The following is an 18,660-nucleotide window of genomic DNA, read 5'->3' on the forward strand; positions in this document are numbered from 1 at the left end:
ATTAGCAGCAAATGCTCCTCCTTGCCTGAAGTGGTGGTAGTCTAGTCTCCCTTTACTTACTTGATCTGCTCAGCAGATCTCAGTGGAGAAGCTGGTATAATGTGGGCTGGTTTACTGACTGAACCCAAAGAGTGCTCACTAATTTTTCCTCGTCATTGTGGAAAAGGGTGACAAGTGGAGGGCCATAAGGTTCTGTCCTAGGCTCGTTGTTGTTCAAATTTGCAGATGGCACCTACTGGGAGGGTTGTTAATGCTGCAGAAGACAGAATCGGGATTCAAGATGACAGATTGGAGAACTGGGCCGAAACTAATAAAATGAATTTAAATGGGGCAAATCTAAGGTTCTGCATTTATATAGAAAGCACCAGTTGTACCGGTCTTGCCAATAGTACGTGTGAAAAGAATCTAGAAGTCTTAGTAGACTACAAGCTTAACATGAGTCAATAGCGTGATGCAGCTGCAGAAAAAGCTAGTGTTACTCGACAGAAGTACGGGATCCTGATCAAAAGTAGTAATAGTACCACTCTATTCTGCCTTGGTCAGACCATGCCAGACTGTGTCCATTTCTGGGTGCCACAATTTAAGAAGGATACAGTGGTACCTCAGGTTACATACGCTTCAGGTTACAGACTCCGCTAACCCAGAAATAGTGAAGAAGAGGAAGAAGAGTTTGGATTTGATATCCCGCCTTTCACTCCCTTTAAGGAGTCTCAAAGCGGCTAACATTCTCCTTTTTCTTCCTCCCCCACAACAAACACTCTGTGAGGTGAGTGGGGCTGAGAGACTTCAAAGAAGTGTGACTGGCCCAAGGTCACCCAGCAGCTGCATGCGGAGGAGTGAAGACTCGAACCCGGTTCCCCAGATTACGAGACCACCGCTCTTAACCACTACACCACACTGGCTCTCAGGTTAAGAACTTTGCTTCAGGATGAAAACAGAAATTGTGCTCTTTTGGATCTTAGGTCCAATTACAGTGATTTGGTTGCCCTGCTGAGAAAGAACAAAATCAACTTTAGGTGGGAATTTCCCCAAGGCCTATCCTTCAGTTTCAAAGGAAGGAAAATAAAAATAAAATCAGTAGAAGATAAAGTTAAATTTTTGAATAACTACGAAGAAGATTTGCAGAAGGAGCTTGGAAAAGAGTCAAGTGCATCGGACAGAAGATCACCAGACAGAGGACCAGAACAAAAAGCATTGGACAGAAGATCACCCCCCCCCCCCAAAAAAAAGGAATACTGGACATAACAAAATTTCGCTTTGGACTGGATAATTCAGCGAATGTGACACCAACACCACCAACAGAAGAAGAGCAAGCATTGGGGGCAGTTGGAGGAAAATCAGAGTAATCACACCATGGCAGATTGGAAGAAATTTAAAGTTTATCTACAGAAATATTGTAAAATTAAGGAATGTTAGAAGGAGGCTGGAATGAAGTTATGTGGCTTTAGCAGAAATATTATAAAGGATTAAGTAAAAATAGATTGTTAATGGATGAAAGGAGGAAAGGTAAAGTTACATTATATTAAGATAAATTATAGGATAAAAATTGGGAAAGATGGAAAGGATTTGCTGAAATAGCCAGCCGAACTAGAATACAAAAAAGGGAGGTGCGAGGTGGTCAAGGAAACAAGCAAATGAAAGATAAGTCATGAGAAGGTTCGTTGTGTTTTTTTCCAATTGTTTCTATTTTTCTGTTTTTTATAATTATTTTTTTCTTTTTTCTATTCTTTTTTTTCTTATTGTGATGTGATGTTAAGTGTTTGTTTAACTTGGTGTTTTTTCTTTTTCTTTTTGTAACCTTTGAAACTTTAATAAATATTATTTTTAAAAAAATTAAAGAAAAAAAAGAAAACAGAAATCGTGCTCTGGTGGTGCAGCGGCAGCAGGAGGCCCCATTAGCTAAAGTGGTCTTCAGGTTAAGAACAGTTTCAGGTTAAGAACAGACCTCCAGAACAAATTAAGTTCTTAACCCAAGGTACCACTGTATTGACAAGCTGAAGCGTGTGCAGAGGAAAGCGACCAAGATTATCATGGTCTAGAAACCAAGCCATGTGAGGAATAGTTGATGAAGTTGGGTATGTTTAGCCTGGAAAAGAAGAGACTGAGAGGACATATCAGGACTCCTCCTGCAGCTGCTGACACCGTGGGAGGGCCAAAGGGACCTCAGCCTCTAGGAGTTGGCTCCTATGTGTGGAAGAGTTGCTTTGAACATTGTAAAATCTGAACATTTTTAATAAGATAAAAGGAGATACAAGAAATATAGGTATCTTGACACTGCTTCTTCCCATTCATCTTCTGGTAAATTTCCCCTTCCATTTCCTTTTTTTGGGGGGGAGGGGGAAGTGGTGACAATTTCCTTCTCCATAACCGACCTCTCCAGCATTTGAGACGGGGAGACTTTATGTGTCCCCTCTTCTTAACGAAGGAGGCAGTTTCAGTGCCGCTCTATCCCTTGAACCACTGTCTCATCTCTGTGGTTCCTCCCCCTCCTGTTCCAGGTCCTCCAGCTTGTGCCTTACCCAGCATGCACCGCAGCAGAAGAGAGTGTTGACAATAACAAACAGCAGTAGCAAGGGGGGGCAGGAATCCTTAGCTGTGTTGCTTCTCTCCCCCCCCCCCAAGACCACGGGCGCCAAATATGGGGGGCCGTGGGTGTGGATATTTTCACCCCCTCCCATTGCAAGAATCTCCTGACAATGTTTTCAGAAAGGAGAGGGCGGAAACTGCTTTTCGCTTCTTCTGCTCCTGCCTGACTCTGTTGGAATCTGAGTGTTATCTCTGTAAGTGATTAGATGGCTGAGTGAGAACTGTAACTGTTATGTACTGAAGTTTTCACCCTGGGCCAGCAGGGGGATACTGTAGATAGTTTTCACTCAGGTCTACATATGCAAATAAGGAATTGAAAGTGATGTTCAGTGATTGGATAGTTACAGAAAGTTGTTACTGTTGCTTTGTAGTTGAGCTCTATATAAGCAGGTTGGCTGAACCCTTCAATTCAGTTCTGTTCTGGCCTGTGCATAAACAAGAGCTGTCTGAAGAATCACTGGGTCGTCTGATATGTTCACCCACAACTTAACAGTAACACTCATGCAGTCCAGTAGCCTCTTTTAGGTTTTAGTTTGCAGTAGCTGTTAGACAACAAAGGAGTTATGCTTCAGAGCTTTCTCCCGTGTTATTCATACTCTGCTGAGTTTGGTGCTCACAATAGGTCCAGTGCACTTAGACCTGCTTTCCAGAAGTGGAAGGTCTCTGGAAGTGCTCTCTAGTTCGCTAGCCCAGTCGGGGCAGAAGAAGTTGATCCCAGTCATTGGCATCGGCTCAAAGGCGTACTGACCCCCAAAAAATCCAAATCAGAGTGCCGGCCCCCCAACTTCTGTGACAGCTGTATGCACATACTGCGGGGCATGCGTGCATGGTACATTGACGTCACGTGGCCCCTGTACCTCTTCAGTAACGGGGGGGGGGAGGCAAGGTGGCAGATGTGTCCCTATCTGGGAGTCGTACCGCTGCTGACATCCTTCCCACTCCATCCTCCAGGTGGCAATGCCTGAGGCTGCCCTGTGGAGCCACAGCGAAGGGGTGGAGCAAAAGGAGCTGGTCACTGAAGCTGCTCCACACTCAGCTCCATGCTTGGCTTCCTCCCCCCCCCCTTAATTTTTTGGAACACTGGAGGGTGGCCTCCCCCCCAACAAAAATATTGAGGAAGGGGAGGCAAAAGAGCTTGGCCCGTAGGAGTTGGCAGCCCTGATCAGAGGTAGCCCTGAGACAGGCTGGTTAGCCCAGTCTTGCATCTACTAGAATAAACAAATATTCAATTATGAAGTGTGAGATGTTCTTGACAGAACCAAACAACTCCACTTGGCTGATGAGGTGCCATGACAAATTTAAAATACAGAATTGCATTTACACCCTGTGAGATGTTACGATAAATGGATTGGTTGTTACTGTAAATAAACCACGACTCCTGTGGTTTGGTTTGGTTTGGTTTGGTTTGGTTTGGTTTGGTTTGGTTTGGTTTGGTTTGGTTTAATTAGCTGTAATCTGACATGATGACTGAAATAGGATAGGTGCTGGGCATAAAATAACTTCATTAAATGTTGTTTTCTGAAACTTTCCCTAATTTCCTCTTCTTGAACAGCATTCTTGTTCAGTTGTTAGTTAGGCAATTTGGCCTTACTGTAAGGTGATTATACCATTGGCAGCCCTATGTTTCTCAGAAGTGCTTCCTAGCAAACCTTCCCCCCCCACACACACAAAATCTTTATTGGTGCCACCCAAGACAAGACCACAGAACAAACTGTCACAATCCCGAAGATTCTGGGATTTCAGGTTCCTGATTTTCCCAAATTCTTCCCAGCTTTATTCACTATATATTCACTATATATAAGAAAATGGCAAAGTGCCTTGGTGTTGAAATTGTATATATGATCTAGGAGCTGTCACCCCTGCTCACATTACTCACCCTCCCACCACATATACCCACCCCTGGAAACCCTTCACCCACGATTTACCCCTCACCAACCTCCCTGCCACTTTCCCATGGCAACCCCCTGGAAAATGCACTTCCCACTCCCACACATTATTCCACATTTTTGGAAGCCTTGCCCTTCCCGGTCCCAACCTTATAACTGCATAACTGAGATTTTTCTCCTTTGATTGACATACAACTTCAAAACACAATGAAATGGCACCAAGTTTTTTTTAAAAAAAAAAAACCCTGTAAGACTACCTGCCTGGCAAGAATCATGTTATTTTTATCAAATGTGGAGATTTGAATGGTGACCTGGATGAACAAAAGGGTTGTATGGAGGGGGCCTCATTCAGGATTCACATTTAAACAGTGCAGCATTTCAGGCAAAGCAGATAGATAGATGATAGATAGATAGATAGATAGATAGATAGATAGATAGATAGATAGATAGATTATAGATAGATAAATAGATAGATAGATAGATAGATAGATAGATAGATAGATAGATAGATAGAAAGAATTTTTGTTGATCCTAAAATCTGGGGATTATATTTTCTCCAGCAATACAGATAACTTTGCTTCCCTTGCTTTGTTGCTTTTTAATATTTTATATTACCATGCCATTCTTTCTTCTGTCCTATCAACATCCTCTCTACAAACACTTTGCCTCACTGTGACTTCCTTTGCATCCTCACCAATCCCACACACCCACATTTGCTCAACCCATCACCTAGCTTGTTTTAAGCATTTTTATGTCCACTCCTTCTACTGCCTGCTTTTCTGAGTGCCTCTCATGCCTCCTCTGGCTCAGGAGTGATTACAACAGCAAGAGCTGGAGGGTGCACAGCATTGCTCCTCTCCCTTGCAATCTGCGCATGGATAAGGATCTGGGATGATGTGAACCTCTGAGGTGAAAACATAGTTGTTCCATCTGGCAAGCTGTGGTGCTTCTGCAGATAGAACAAGTAGAAGAGTGTGACGTTAAATCCCCTCTCCGGCTATAATTTTTAATATTATTAAGATGACTACACGCCTCTTCTCAGGAAAATTAGTAACCATGGGCCATTTAAATACAGTGGTACCTCGGGTTACATTCGCTTCAGGTAACAGACTCCACTAACCCAGAAATAATACCTCAGGTTAAGAACTTTGCTTCAGGATGAGAACAGAAATCGTGCAATGACGGCGCAGCAGCAGCAGGAGGCCCCATTAGCTAAAGTGGTGCTTCAGGTTAAGAACAGTTTCAGGTTAAGAACGGACCTCCGGAACAAATTAAGTACTTAACCTGAGGTACCACTGTAAACTGATCTCAGCTGGAGCTGTATGAGCTGTTCACAGGTATGCATGTTTTAGCAGGACGAAATCCTATTATGTCACAGTTTTTTAGGCTTTACAGTGGTACCTCGGTTTACAAACTTTATCCATTCCGGAAGTCTGTTCTTAAACCAAAACCGTTCTTAAACCGAGGTGTGCTTTCCCTAATGAGGCCTCTCACTGCCGGTGCCCTTCCACTGTTTGGATTCCGTTCTTAGACTGAAGTAAAGTTCTCAAACCAAGACACTATTTCCAGTTTTGCGGAGTTTGTAAACCAAATCGTTCTTAAACTGGACTGTTCTTAAACCAAGGTACCACTGTATCACATATTGGAGGAAATGTATCTATTTACAAAATGTATACACTGCTTTATACTTCTGTGATGAACTATCATATCTGTAATAATAATAATAATAATAATAATAATAATAATAATAATACCCCACCTATCTGATTGGGTTTCCCCAGCTACTCTGGGTGGCTTCCAAAAGAAAATTAAAAACACGATAAAACATCAAACATTAAAAACTTCCCTAAACAGGGCTGCCTTCAGATGTCTTCTAAAAGTCAGGTAGTTGTTTATTTCCTTGACAAGTGGTGCTTCAGGTTAAGAACAGTTTCAGGTTAAGAACAGACATCCAGAATGAATTAAGTTCTTAACCTGAGGTACCACTGTAATATCAGCACATAGTAGAACTTTTTCTGAGAGGGAGAATAGTGTGTGAGTTTGGCTGGCTTGCTCATTGTGGCTTCGTACACACCATTCATTCACCTGAAGGGCTGAAGATTTGCACCAGTGTGGGATGAGCAGGGCCAGCCCTAATATTAGCTAAACTGAGGTACCTGTAGATACGGAAAGGCAGGAAGTGAGCAGCGCTGTATCTGCTATGCATACTCGTACGCAGGTCTTCATAGCCTGATGCTGACACTTATTTTATTAAAAATGCATCAAAACATTTCAATCCAAGCTAAGCAACACTTTATTTCTTTATCCAACCTAAGTAGCACTTTATTTGTGAATTATGTTATACCAGTTTGTGGGCGAATTACTTTTAACAAATGCGAGGGATAAGGTGGCATAGCATCCTAAGACAGTGTTTTGAAACTAACACGAGCAAGAGAAGGACAGTTGGAGATTCACTTCTGCTTTGCAGCAACATTAATGTGAGGATCAGAGGGTTTGTATCCATCTCATGACTAAAACCTGATGTGCCTTGGTGAGTACAAAACGCAACACAATGAGGTAGTCATACAAGCACCATAACTTTCTATTTTGACACCTTAATGGAAGCAGGTTCTTCCAGTGTGTGGCAGTTGAGGGCTGATGTCACAAGAATGTTGTGGGAGCCATTGTTCCTCGACAGTTGAGTGACTTTCAGTTGGATGCCACCAAACCTGTTTGGTCAAAGCATACACTTTGGTCAGAGAAAAGGTTGTAGTATCTTTTATTTTTTACAATAATTTTTTTATTTGTTTTCCATTACAGTTCAATAATAGCCTCCTTATAACAATACAAATTTATAATGCAATTATTAATATCAATAGTTCAAATACCGAACTATATGATTTAGATAAAATGGCTCCCCACCGTATGCTAGATTTGATAGTTTGATGGTTTTCCTTTTTTCTGTGTTCCAGAATCTTATTAATTTCAGTTATAGTCCAGTCATAATAATAATCCCTTATACAACAACTGCAATATTAATAAATTCTGTTTGTGTTGACACATTAAGTGATTTATAAAGCTACAAGGGAGGAACTTAAAACTATGGCCTCAAACAAACAGGAGCATAACCCTTTCCCTGCAGGCCATTTTCCCACTAAAAACTCCCCTCCTGCAGCTGCCTTGCCACCTGCAAGGGAAATATATTGTGTGTACATATCTTAAAGTGTAAAGTAGTTTTTAAATCAGGTTGTGATACAGTGGGGAAGAGCGGGTCTAAGGTTCAAAGGGGAGGGTTAAAAATGCCCAAGCCCTTGGCTGTGCCTAACTAGCTACAGTGGTACCTCGGGTTACCACTACACGCCTCTTCTCAGGAAAATTAGTAACCATGGGCCATTTAAATACAGTGGTACCTCGGGGTACATACGCTTCAGGTAACAGACTCCACTAATCCAGAAATATTACCTTGGGTTAAGAACTTTGCTTCAGGATGAGAACAGAAATCGTGTGGCGGCAGCGGGAGGCCCCATTAGCTAAAGTGGTGCTTCAGGTTAAGAACAGTTTCAGGTTAAGTACGGACCTCCGGAACAAATTAAGTACTTAACCCGAGGTACCACTGTACTTCTTTGCTGGACCAGGAAATGAGCCTTTTCTTTTTCTTTGTACCTTTCCTAGTAAAAACCCACTCCTTAAAACTCAATTGGAGCAAATGGCAACCCACAGAAAAGCTCAGTTGACATTTACTCTGATTGAGCGATAAAGAGAGGACTTTCCTGAGGGAAGCTCCAGAGCAAAAAGAAAGAAAAAAGAGGGGGTACTTGGGCACAGAGCTTTTAACTGCGAACTTGTGATTGGAAACAGTGGGGCAAAAAAGTTAAGCTCTCACTCTACATTTTCGTCTGACGTGGACTTTTTAGAAAGAATCTTCAACACTATCCTGTCTACTATCTCTGCCTGTCAGCATATTGTCTTCCTTTCTAGGTGCTCCAAAATATGATCTACATCACTAACAAACTGGCAAGTGCACAGACTCTGCACCTGCCGAAAGCTAAACAATATATGACATTTACGTAGTATGTGATTTAATATTGTGTGTATGTGTGAGGATTTTAATGACAAACAGTATTTGCAAAGGGATGGGTGATCAGGGTCAGGACTGCAGTGTTCAAAGAAAGGGAAATGTAACCCTTTCCCTCTGCACAGTGGTCTCAGTGAGCCCTCCCTCGCCCCCAAAAAGCTACTGTTTGGCACAGAAGGGAAGTTCCACTGGCACCAATGGAACCTTCTCTCCCAACCGAATATCAGCTTTAGGGGCAGGGTTTAATTGGGGCAACAGCACAGGAGAAAAGTAGTCCCCTCTTCCATATATGGTTCTTATTGGGATTTGGGGGGGATCACCTCTGGCTGCTATTTGCAATTTTAAGAACCCCAAGAACATAAGCAATGTTAAAATCATGTTTCCCATCACATGCATGGCACTGCTATGGTCATATAGGATGAAGACTTTAGCCCTGTACATGCAAAATATTTCCGTATAATCAACACATGGACAGACAGTGGGTGGGACCATGCCTACTGGCTCCCCATATTCAAATATATGGAGGTTTGGATCACAAGGTGAGGGGCGTTAGATGATGAGGGCTGTGGATGTGATCCAGCTCCTGCCTGACCTTTGTTGATTATACACAGATGCATCAGATGCAAAGAGCTTTTACATGCCCTATAATTAAGCTGTCATCTGCAATTAAACCCAAATAATCCTTCCCTGCCCCCATTCAGTTGTAATGAATTCCATAGTGCAGATATTTATGGGGAAGCTAGAAAGCTTAGCATGGTTCCCAACAGGTTGGATAGGTATTCTGAAACGTGTTGACAAGGATGTTTTCTTCTCAAGACAGGAAAGAAAGACTTTCCAGTTGGTTACCTGGTCAGTTTTTTTCCTTTCAAGTGGTTTGCAACTGAGGAATCAAGATGGCGACTGACAAACGACTGGACTTCATAGAGAATTACTGCACCCTCTTTCTCCATGTTAAGCCTGACAAATGGACCAAGTTTGCAACCAGTGAGGAAGTCCACTCCATGCTCAATGAGTTCTATGAGAAGCATGATGTGACAGCACTGGTGATCACCCTCAATCCCACTGGACAACTAGTTCCTTGTCTTGGCTTCCCAGCAACACTGAAGAATAAAGGAATTTATTTTGTGAAAAAAAGGCGTGAAAATGTTAACAAAGAGAACTTTCTGGATTTACTCCTTGTTGGAGATCTCAGCCCCTCTCCTGTAGAGCAGATGATGGCTGTCGTGGAAGAGGTGGGCATCCAGTTTCTCTTAGCGGTTCACTGAATGATATCTCTTTTTAAACAAGCATATGAGGGCGTAGTCATAAGAGAACCACACAATGACATGAGGCAGAGAATGGGATACATAGTTAATACAGCTCCTTATTTGGGTTCCAACAGGATTCTCAATCTTTCATGAAGTTGCAATGAAACTGCTGTGATGTGATGGATCTATCCTTTTCCAATGTTGGACAGAGCCAGTCAGGCTTTGGGTCTGGAAGTGAGAGATCCCTCTCCTTAAGCCTATCATATTACCTACAACTCCAATAATGTAAATTTTAAACATTTACCTCACACAGTTGTTGTGAGGGTAGAATTCCTCCTCTGATGTTTCTTTGAGGAACAGCAGGCTTGAAGTGTAATAAATAAATAAAGCCTACCAGCTCCTGATCATCAGGGAATGCCCCGAGTGTAAAAATTGCATTGCCACATTGCCCTGGCTATACTGGGTTGATGATTAAATTCACCATATTCAAATTGTGCATTAAAAAACAATTAGGGTATGTCTGTGCCAGAGCCTTTCCTGGACTTGTATGAACAACTGGTTCAGTCTGCACTAAATCCCTAATGTTCTCTCTAATTATGGTTCTGCTTCTTGTTGGTGTGGCAGAGTGTTACTCAGGATCCAGAGGCACTAATATTTTCCAGCGCTTTGGGACAGATGACATGATTAACATAGTCACTGGCAAGTTTATTATCCTCTTTGTAAATGCTCAAACCCAACCCCTTGCTTTTCTTTGCACATGTTAAGCTATATAGGAAGCTGTGTTACACCAGCTAAGAACTGTTTCCCACCTAGCCACAGCAATGCCTGTTCTGACTGGCAGCAGCTGTCCAGGCAGACATCACATCACCTGCTGCCTGGGATTGCTTTTACTGGAGATGCAGGGAACTGAATGTGAGTAACCCAAAGAGCAGCACAGGAACATATGATGACACAAGACAAAGACACAAACACAGAAGAATTGCAGCAAACAGCACTAATGTGGTCACTACCTCCAGGTTTGCCCTGCCACCAGCTTCTCATGGTCCCAGACTTGCCACAACCTACTATCAAAGAGTGATTCCTGAGCATGTTTGAGCACTGCAATGTTTTGGGACTGTGGCGGTGAGGGTTTGCCCATCTTTGTAAAACTTGATATTTACAAAGCAGCCAACTCAACAAAAACTTTAAAAGGGAGGGTACACAGGTATGGAGTTTGTTGCCCTTTTCAGCACTTTCTTTAGCTCAACAATATCGGCATTGGGATGTGGCAAACATAACTTCACCCAGTATTCCGAATGTGGTCACACATTTGTAGAAAGGCATTGCAATATTGGCAGTTTTGCTTTGGATCCCTTTCCTAAATATCCCTAGTGTACGATTTGCCCTTTTCACAGCTTCTGTATGCTGGGCTGCCTGACAAAGCCTAACAATGCAATTCTGTCCTCAAGTTATTCCAGCTGGGCAGGGTTAGGCTCACTGCCATGTTCCTGCACTGGTGAAAGGCAATACATTGAAGTGGTGCATTGCCATCGCACCAGTGTAATGCAATACTGATGTTACGATGGCATTGCGGTGGTGTGGTGGCTATCAGAATCATAGGACCATGACTTCCAGCTACTGGGATGTTTAAAAAAAGAGGCTGGACTTTTCCAGAAAAGTTTTAGATTTTATTAAAACTAATTTGATATAGTTCTGTGATCAGTAATGTTTGAGCAATTATTTCCCTCTAGGTGGTCTATTCCTTATTTATGAAGCACGAAAACCTTGCTGGATGGCCTCAAGTGGTGGCTGATGATGTTATACGGGCAGCCCACAGACTGAAGAATGAGATGTTTGTGATGGGAGGAAAGATCAAAGGGAAAACACTGCTTCCTTTGCCAGATCACATAGATACCTTGGAGAGTTCAGTGGATATGTTTGACACGTGGGTGCCCTAAAATAATGTCTGCCAATGTCTATACTTCTTGTTGTCTTGTACATTGTGTATGTGCATCATATGAAGAACCCATTATTTTCATTTTTTTTTTTAAAGGCTACTCTCATCCCTAAGGGGCAATTACTTGCATGTATGTATTTGGCATGCCTCCATGCTGTGATCCTCAGAGATGCCCACCATCAAGGAAGAGTGATGGCCCAAACAAAGGGAAATACAAATGTTCCTGGTTGTAAAGGCACAGGCACCTAGGAGGGAATCCAAGGACCATTAGGCAGTGCTCCTGCAGCTAAAGAGATCCTGGAACAATTTATTGAGTTTTATATTATAGCCGGGCTGGCTAGTAACTGAATGGAGCTCCCTTTATTAACTTTTAGTTCAGAGGTTCTTAACTTGTGGCCCATGGCACCTAGCAGGTCCACTTTTAAGGGGTCTGTGAACCAAGTGCAAAAAACCCCCAAACAATAAAATAAATAGTATGCAAAATTGTGTATGTGTTTATGTGCATTGGAAGGGATTCCATAGGTTTCCTCAGATTTTCAAAGGGGCCTGTGACCCCAAAGAGGTTAATAAGCGCTATGCAAGTTGTTTCTGGATGAGAAGTTAAAACTGTTTTCACCATACTGTCCTTTGTGGGTTCTTTCAGGCTTCCCAGAGCTGTGGACAGTACATTGTTACACTCCATTGAAACCATCATCATTGACTGGTCTCATCAGATACGAGATATCCTGAGCAAAGACTCAGCACAGCCTCTTCTGGATGGCTTGAACCCATTACCCAGAGTGGAATTTGATTTCTGGTACAGCCGGCAGGTTAACCTGCAGTGCATAAATGAACAGGTAGGTGGGAGTTTATGGGCACTTCATGAGACCTGGCTGCAAACCACCATATGGTCATGAAAGCAAGTTGCTAAAGTTGGGGGTTTTGTGTTTTTGTTTCTCCCAGCTGTATGCCCCTCAGGTGAAAAAGATTGCTGATATTTTGGAGAGGGCAAAGAGCTGTTACTGGCCAGCACTCAGGAATGTTTTCAAGGACGTCTCTGCAGGTACTACCTCCTTTCTTAAAATAAATGACCGCCAGCAAGTTGTTTTGGGTCATATGTAACAAATGGCTTTCAAGCCCCTCCTTAATTTACCTACTCTGTCATTTTTGTTTTATACAGGACTGAAGGAGGCTGATGATATTAACTTGTACTTGCAGCCACTGAAAGTTGTATTGGAAGAAGTGGAACAAGCTGAATATCATCAGGTATATATATTAAAGGGGGGAAATAACATTTGAGAATTAAAATAGGCCACCTTGCTTATGCATCACTGCTAAGACCCTCTTAAAAAATGAATTGCTAGCCATTTTTACTGCTACAATGGTGTATAAAAATATCTGGAAGGCAACAGTTTGGGCAGGCTTGGTGTATACATTTTGTGTGTCTTCCACGATACTTTACTGAGGGTTATATTCTATGTAGCACTATGGTGAATGTTCACCAAGAAGTCCATCGTTATCCAAAAAGTTCAAAAAAAAGGCTGTTTTCAATGGCCTACAAACACCTCTGTGAAGAGGAGCTTATGTCTGGCTTCCACCCAACCAATCAGAGCTGTACTTACCTGCAAGTAAAGAAGTTCATTTCTTAACATTTAATAATGCAATCTAAGGGTAGCCTAAGCAGTCCTTAGTAGCTAGAAAAGTGCAGAATCGAGTCCAAGTGCTCTGACAAGAAGTAGCAACAATAAGTTTGGTCCAGGAACAAGAGCCAACGTTCAGAAGTCTGAGATTGGTAACTAGAGTTCTGTGGATGTCGTGATGTTCCTACAAGCAGTGGTGGAGGAAGAGGAGTGGGAGGGGAGTGCACCGCCCCCGTCAGTGCGATCCTGGTGGGGTGCCATTGCGGTTGCCCCCCTGCCCACGCTGGACGCCACACCCCCACAGGCGGCATGCCACGCCCCCCGGGACGCGCGCCATCCCTGTCCTCGCCTGCTCTCCGCACCCTGGTGCCGGAGCATGAAGCTCCACCACTGCCTACAAGTTTCCCACCTACCCACCAATATTTTAAACAGAGATGAAGAATGCCCAGCTACTCACAGGAATCCGTATCCCTGCAGGAATTCCTGGGTTTTAGGCATGCACTCTGCCTCATGCCTTTCCTTGGGGTAAATAAGTGATGCAAGTGCGGTGTCACTTATTGCTGAAGAATTTATCCTCCCTTTGGAGAAATTCAGTAAATTTGTCCGTCCAAAAATAGGGTGGAGAATTTTTAGAGGCCATTTGCATACAGCTCAAGTTAAAAATAAACCACCTTACCTTAAACATGTGAAATTTAGTTGTTTGAAACCTTTACTTTCTCTTTTTTTAATATGTCCACACAGCTTCCTCCATTCATCAGCAATGTCATGTACACCGTATGCTTGATCTGGGCCAATTCTGAATACTACAACATTCCATCCCGGATCATTGTCGTATTGCAGGAGATCTGTAACCTCTTCATTGAATTGGTACTGTTCTGTGAAAATAAAGTTCTAGATTGGGGGGATTCCCACCCCCCTTCCCCATATTCTTTTCTTTGTTTCTTCTAATTTCCATTTGGTTTTGGTTTTGGTGACTGCAGCCATTAAATATAGTTTCAGCCACATTTATTTTGCAGATGCTGAAACTGGTTAACTGGAAGGTGGGGTGGGGAATAGAAAATGAAACAGGGCCTGGGCAGGTTTGGTTAAGAGCCTAAAGCGAGTGCAAAATTTCAGCAGAAATTGTTCCACTGGGAGGACTTGCCCTTCTTGCTTCTATCTTGTGGTGCATACCTGATCCACTGAAACAAGTAAGAAGTTGGTCAATTCCAGTTGTGAGCTCAGGATTGCCCACATTTGTGTTTCAACAGTCAAAGGAAAAATGAATGGTACACATGCTTAGGTGTGCTGCGGAAAGTCAGGAGTATAGGTGGTCAGTGGTATTGTTGTCACAGAGTCCCAACCATTGATTGTCCTCCCATTTGGATGAGATTTGCAGACAGTTTGACCAATCACTTTGCATGTGCATAAGGAGGCAGTGGAGGAGCCTAAATCACAGCATCAATGAAAGCCATTATTTCCTGCTGTAACAAGCACACTTTGTGTTGATAAATTATGAGCAATATAACAACTACCTGAAGGGGCTGATTCATCAACGTACTGCCTTGCACTGCCAAACTGTTGCAGGGTTCTACTTCCAGTTTGCTTTAATGTGCCCTGTTCACCTAAGCGTCATCTTTGACTACATTGCTTTCTATTTAGACACGTAATTTTCTGAGTCCCGAGGAAGTGCTCAAGGGCTTACAAGGTGAAATTGAAGAGGTGCTAGGAGGGATCAAGCTGGGTATTTCTGTGATAGAGAAACTCTACAAGACTTACGACGTTTGCTGCACAGATATGATGCCCAAGTTTTTTAAGGTGGGTTACTGATACCAGTGGACTTTGGTTCTCAGAGAAAGCATTACTCAGAACTTCACAGTGCAGCACATTCTGTATAAGTTATTCCATTTAATAATGTGGGAAACTATTTTATTTATTTTTAAAAAATGTTTTTATTTGATTTTACAGATATAAATTTATAACAAACTACATACATATCCATATTGTTAAGTTGTGGGTAGACATAGCAGACGACGCAGCGATTTCTCCAAAGCAGCTCTTTATTTGTAAGCTGGAACAGAACTGAACTGAAGGGTTCAGCCAGCCTGCTTATATAGAGCTCCACCAGAACGCAACAGTAACCATTTTCTTTAACTATCCAATCACTGAATGTCACTTTCAATCCCTTATTTGCATATGTGGACCTGAACTATCTACAGTATCCCCCTGCTGGCCCAGGGTGAGAACTTCAGTACATAACAGCTGCAATGACAGCATGCTCACCAGCATCAGAGAAGTCGTTCACACTTTAATGCCTTGATGGTAGGCTGGACCTAATGGTCAGGGGTCCCTTTACCTTTAACAGCTCTCAGCATCCTTAATAAACTACAGTTCCCAGGATCCTGTGGGAGAAAGCATGGCAGTTTCAAGTGGTACTTGAATATACCTTTAAGGGCAACTCCCATATCTTGTTTAGGAGGCTAGGCCTAAGCAGGAAGCAGGGCTGAAAGCAGAGTGAGAAAGTAGCTTAAGGGGGGAAGATGTGTGGTTCATTGTCCTTTAACAAAACTATTTCTTATTCAGCTTCTCTGACCTACACATCCTTAGACAGATAATACTACTGTAGGATACCAATTTAAATATATATAGTGCAAATGGGGCCTTAGAGTTGCAGCTAAAGGCAGCTACTGTATAGAGTTGGTCACACTCTCTTATTTCTGTTTGCAGGACAAAGAACCCCAGTACTGGGAGTTCCCTTCTACTCTAGTTTTCACTAGAATGAATTCATTTTTTCACAGACTGAAGACAATAGAGGTGAGAATTAAACTATCTAAAATAAGAAACAACCATAGCTAAAAGTTGCCCAGACCCCAAAAATGTGTGTGCATGTGTGTAATCATATTTAAAATCACAGACCATATTTTTGTTTTCAGAAAGCTGTATATTTAAAAGTGATAACATTGGACAAAGTAAATTTTAGTCACCCTTGTTATTTTTTAAAATAATCAGTGTTGAAGCCACTTGTAAAAAAGCGTTTCCTGTTTAAGGAATGTAAAGAGAGCAAAACCAAGTCATTTAAAGTTTATTCAAAAGAAGGAGGCAGTAGATAACTGTTGTTCGTTTGTGTGTTTTTTTTAGGAACTATACATGACGTCAATTGAATTTCTCAAACTGGAGAAAATTGAATTGGGAGGTGTGAGAGGCAATATCTTAGGGAGGCTGGTGGTTCAAATTTATGAGGAGGTTCTCGAATATGTTAAGGTCTTTGTTGAGTGCAAATATGATCCTTTAGATCCGGCAGATGAGGTTAGTAATTTCAATATGGGAAATTTATTCATATGTAGATGGCTTAAATTATTTGCTTACTGTAAGGGACAAAATCCCAATGTGCTCTAATTACTATAGCAACAAATGTATTCTCTTCAAGGTAGTTGGCCTAGCTTATTTTCTACTTTGGTTTAATTAACTTTTAAAAGTCAGCAGATATGGTACATGATTGTTCTAACTCATTTTTTGTTGTTGTTGATTGTTAATATTATAATTGAAAGCAATTTGATGAAGACTTTGCAGACTTCCAGATCAAAATTCAGGATTTGGATCGACGGCTGTCCACCATTTTCTATCAAGGATTTGTTGACTGCTCCAGTTTTGAATCTGCTGTCAAGGTACATACATTCCTGTGTTTAACCTAAACCCAGATAGCTTTATCTGCAGTGGAGCAAGCAGTAATTTTACCTGCATGTAAAGAAGCCAGTTTTGTCCCTTGCTGCCATGGAAGGTCCATCCCATGCAAGGAAGAAAATACTTTGCTTTTTCAGATCTGAGCCCACTGAAGATTAGCATTAAATTTTCAAGCAAACATCTCCTAGTGTAGTAAACAGCAGGATTGTGTGGGGTCTCTCTCAGTGTCAACCCACCTCCTTTCTACTTCTTTGAGTGCCATTTATAATCGCCAAATGAGAGGGGGAAAAGAGAATACAGCTTTGTACCAAGTTTGCACACATTCATGTGTATGTATAGATTCAGATTTAGAAATGATGACAATGATTTAAGTAGGAACAGACTACATCTCACCATAGCAAGGAAGATGATAAGCCGGTGACCATTTTTGCCTGTTCAGTCTTCTGTACCACGGCTAACTGTTAATGGGATCTGCTTGATCTCAAAAGGCAGGGAGTTCCAAAGGGCAGGTACTGCCTGTCACACTAAACAACTGAGTTCTTACAAATGATCCAAAACACCCACCCACCTCACTCACACACGAAAACAAAGATCACCACAGCCAATCACAAACAAACAATCACATCCTAGGCCAACCCCAACCTCTCTCACCACCAAAGGAACACAAGTGAACAACACAAGCATGCTGACACCAAACTACATACATTAAGCATAATAGAAACACCGCTACCCCACCCCACCCCCATCCATCTCCCCTCCTTCCACCCTCCTTTCTTCTTTTTTTTTTCTTTTCTTTTTTCTTCTCCCCCTAATGCCTCAACAAATGAAATGGATTTGTAAAAATGTTACACGGGGAAAAAAAATACACGAGGCATTACACTTACACTGTAAAACAAGAAAACCCTTAATAAAATATATTTAAAAAAACAAAAACAAAAAACAAAAAACAAATGCAGAACAGGTATTATATGGCACCTCTAGTAGTGCCAATTCTGCTAATCAAAGTGGTCAAGCAGGCACATGTGAGGCAAGGCAATCTTGTAGGTAAGCTGGTCCCGATTTGCCAATAGTGACATCTTGAAACTGTCCCAGTAGCAAGCTTTGAGCGTAGGTGAACTAACATGAACGCATTTAAACAACACCGAAAGCTTTCACTGCCGCTTTCTGAGTACTCTCCTCATTTTCTACTCTTTTTAATAATTGTGTTTAATGAGTTGTGTATAATGTCTGCTTTCATTATGATTTATTGATTTTGTTTAGACGCCAGTAGATGGCCTGTTAAATTGATAGATGGACGCTAGGAATCATGTAATCATATGACTATAAAAATGGTAATAATGGTTTACCAATGGTTTACCATTATCCCAATTAACAAGTACAGTCATACCTCGGGTTACAGACGCTTCAGGTTGTGTTTTTTTGGGTTACAGAGCGCCGAAACCTGGAAGTACTGGAATGGGTTTTGGCGGTCGCACATGCGCAGAAGTGCTAAATCGCACTTTGTGCATGTGCTGAAGTGCCGAATCGCAACCCGCGCACGTGCAGACGCGCCGCTGCGGGTTGCGAACGTGCATCCCGCATGGATCACGTTCGCAACCCGAGCATCCACTGTATATCAAGTTTAGTCTCCAGTCCGGACAGCAGTGCATACAAAGATAGTCAGTCACCAATG

The 18,660-nt window shown here is 42.1% G+C and overlaps 1 protein-coding gene across 2 annotated transcripts in view; it reads left to right on the top strand.

Moving 5' to 3' along the window:
• Positions 1-9,401: 9,401 nt before the first annotated feature.
• The window catches only part of DNAH17 (dynein axonemal heavy chain 17), a 96,471-nt gene continuing 87,212 nt past the window's right edge, over positions 9,402-18,660 (top strand). Inside the window, exons 1-10 of one of the 2 annotated variants that reach the window (XM_081849459.1) lie at positions 9,402-9,758; positions 11,504-11,697; positions 12,353-12,545; positions 12,652-12,751; positions 12,869-12,954; positions 14,070-14,195; positions 14,970-15,125; positions 16,035-16,121; positions 16,446-16,613; positions 16,856-16,972. In XM_081849459.1, the coding sequence (XP_081705585.1) occupies positions 9,420-9,758; positions 11,504-11,697; positions 12,353-12,545; positions 12,652-12,751; positions 12,869-12,954; positions 14,070-14,195; positions 14,970-15,125; positions 16,035-16,121; positions 16,446-16,613; positions 16,856-16,972 (1,566 nt within the window). In that variant the 5' untranslated portion in view covers positions 9,402-9,419. Of the gene's footprint in view, positions 9,759-11,503; positions 11,698-12,352; positions 12,546-12,651; positions 12,752-12,868; positions 12,955-14,069; positions 14,196-14,969; positions 15,126-15,803; positions 15,822-16,034; positions 16,122-16,445; positions 16,614-16,855; positions 16,973-18,660 lie in introns of those variants that run through there. The other variant, XM_081849460.1, reaches the window with a different exon arrangement.

The sequence above is a fragment of the Podarcis erhardii genome, assembly GCF_964252035.2.
Source record: "Podarcis erhardii genome assembly, chromosome: 2".
NCBI classification, from domain to species: domain Eukaryota; kingdom Metazoa; phylum Chordata; class Lepidosauria; order Squamata; family Lacertidae; genus Podarcis; species Podarcis erhardii.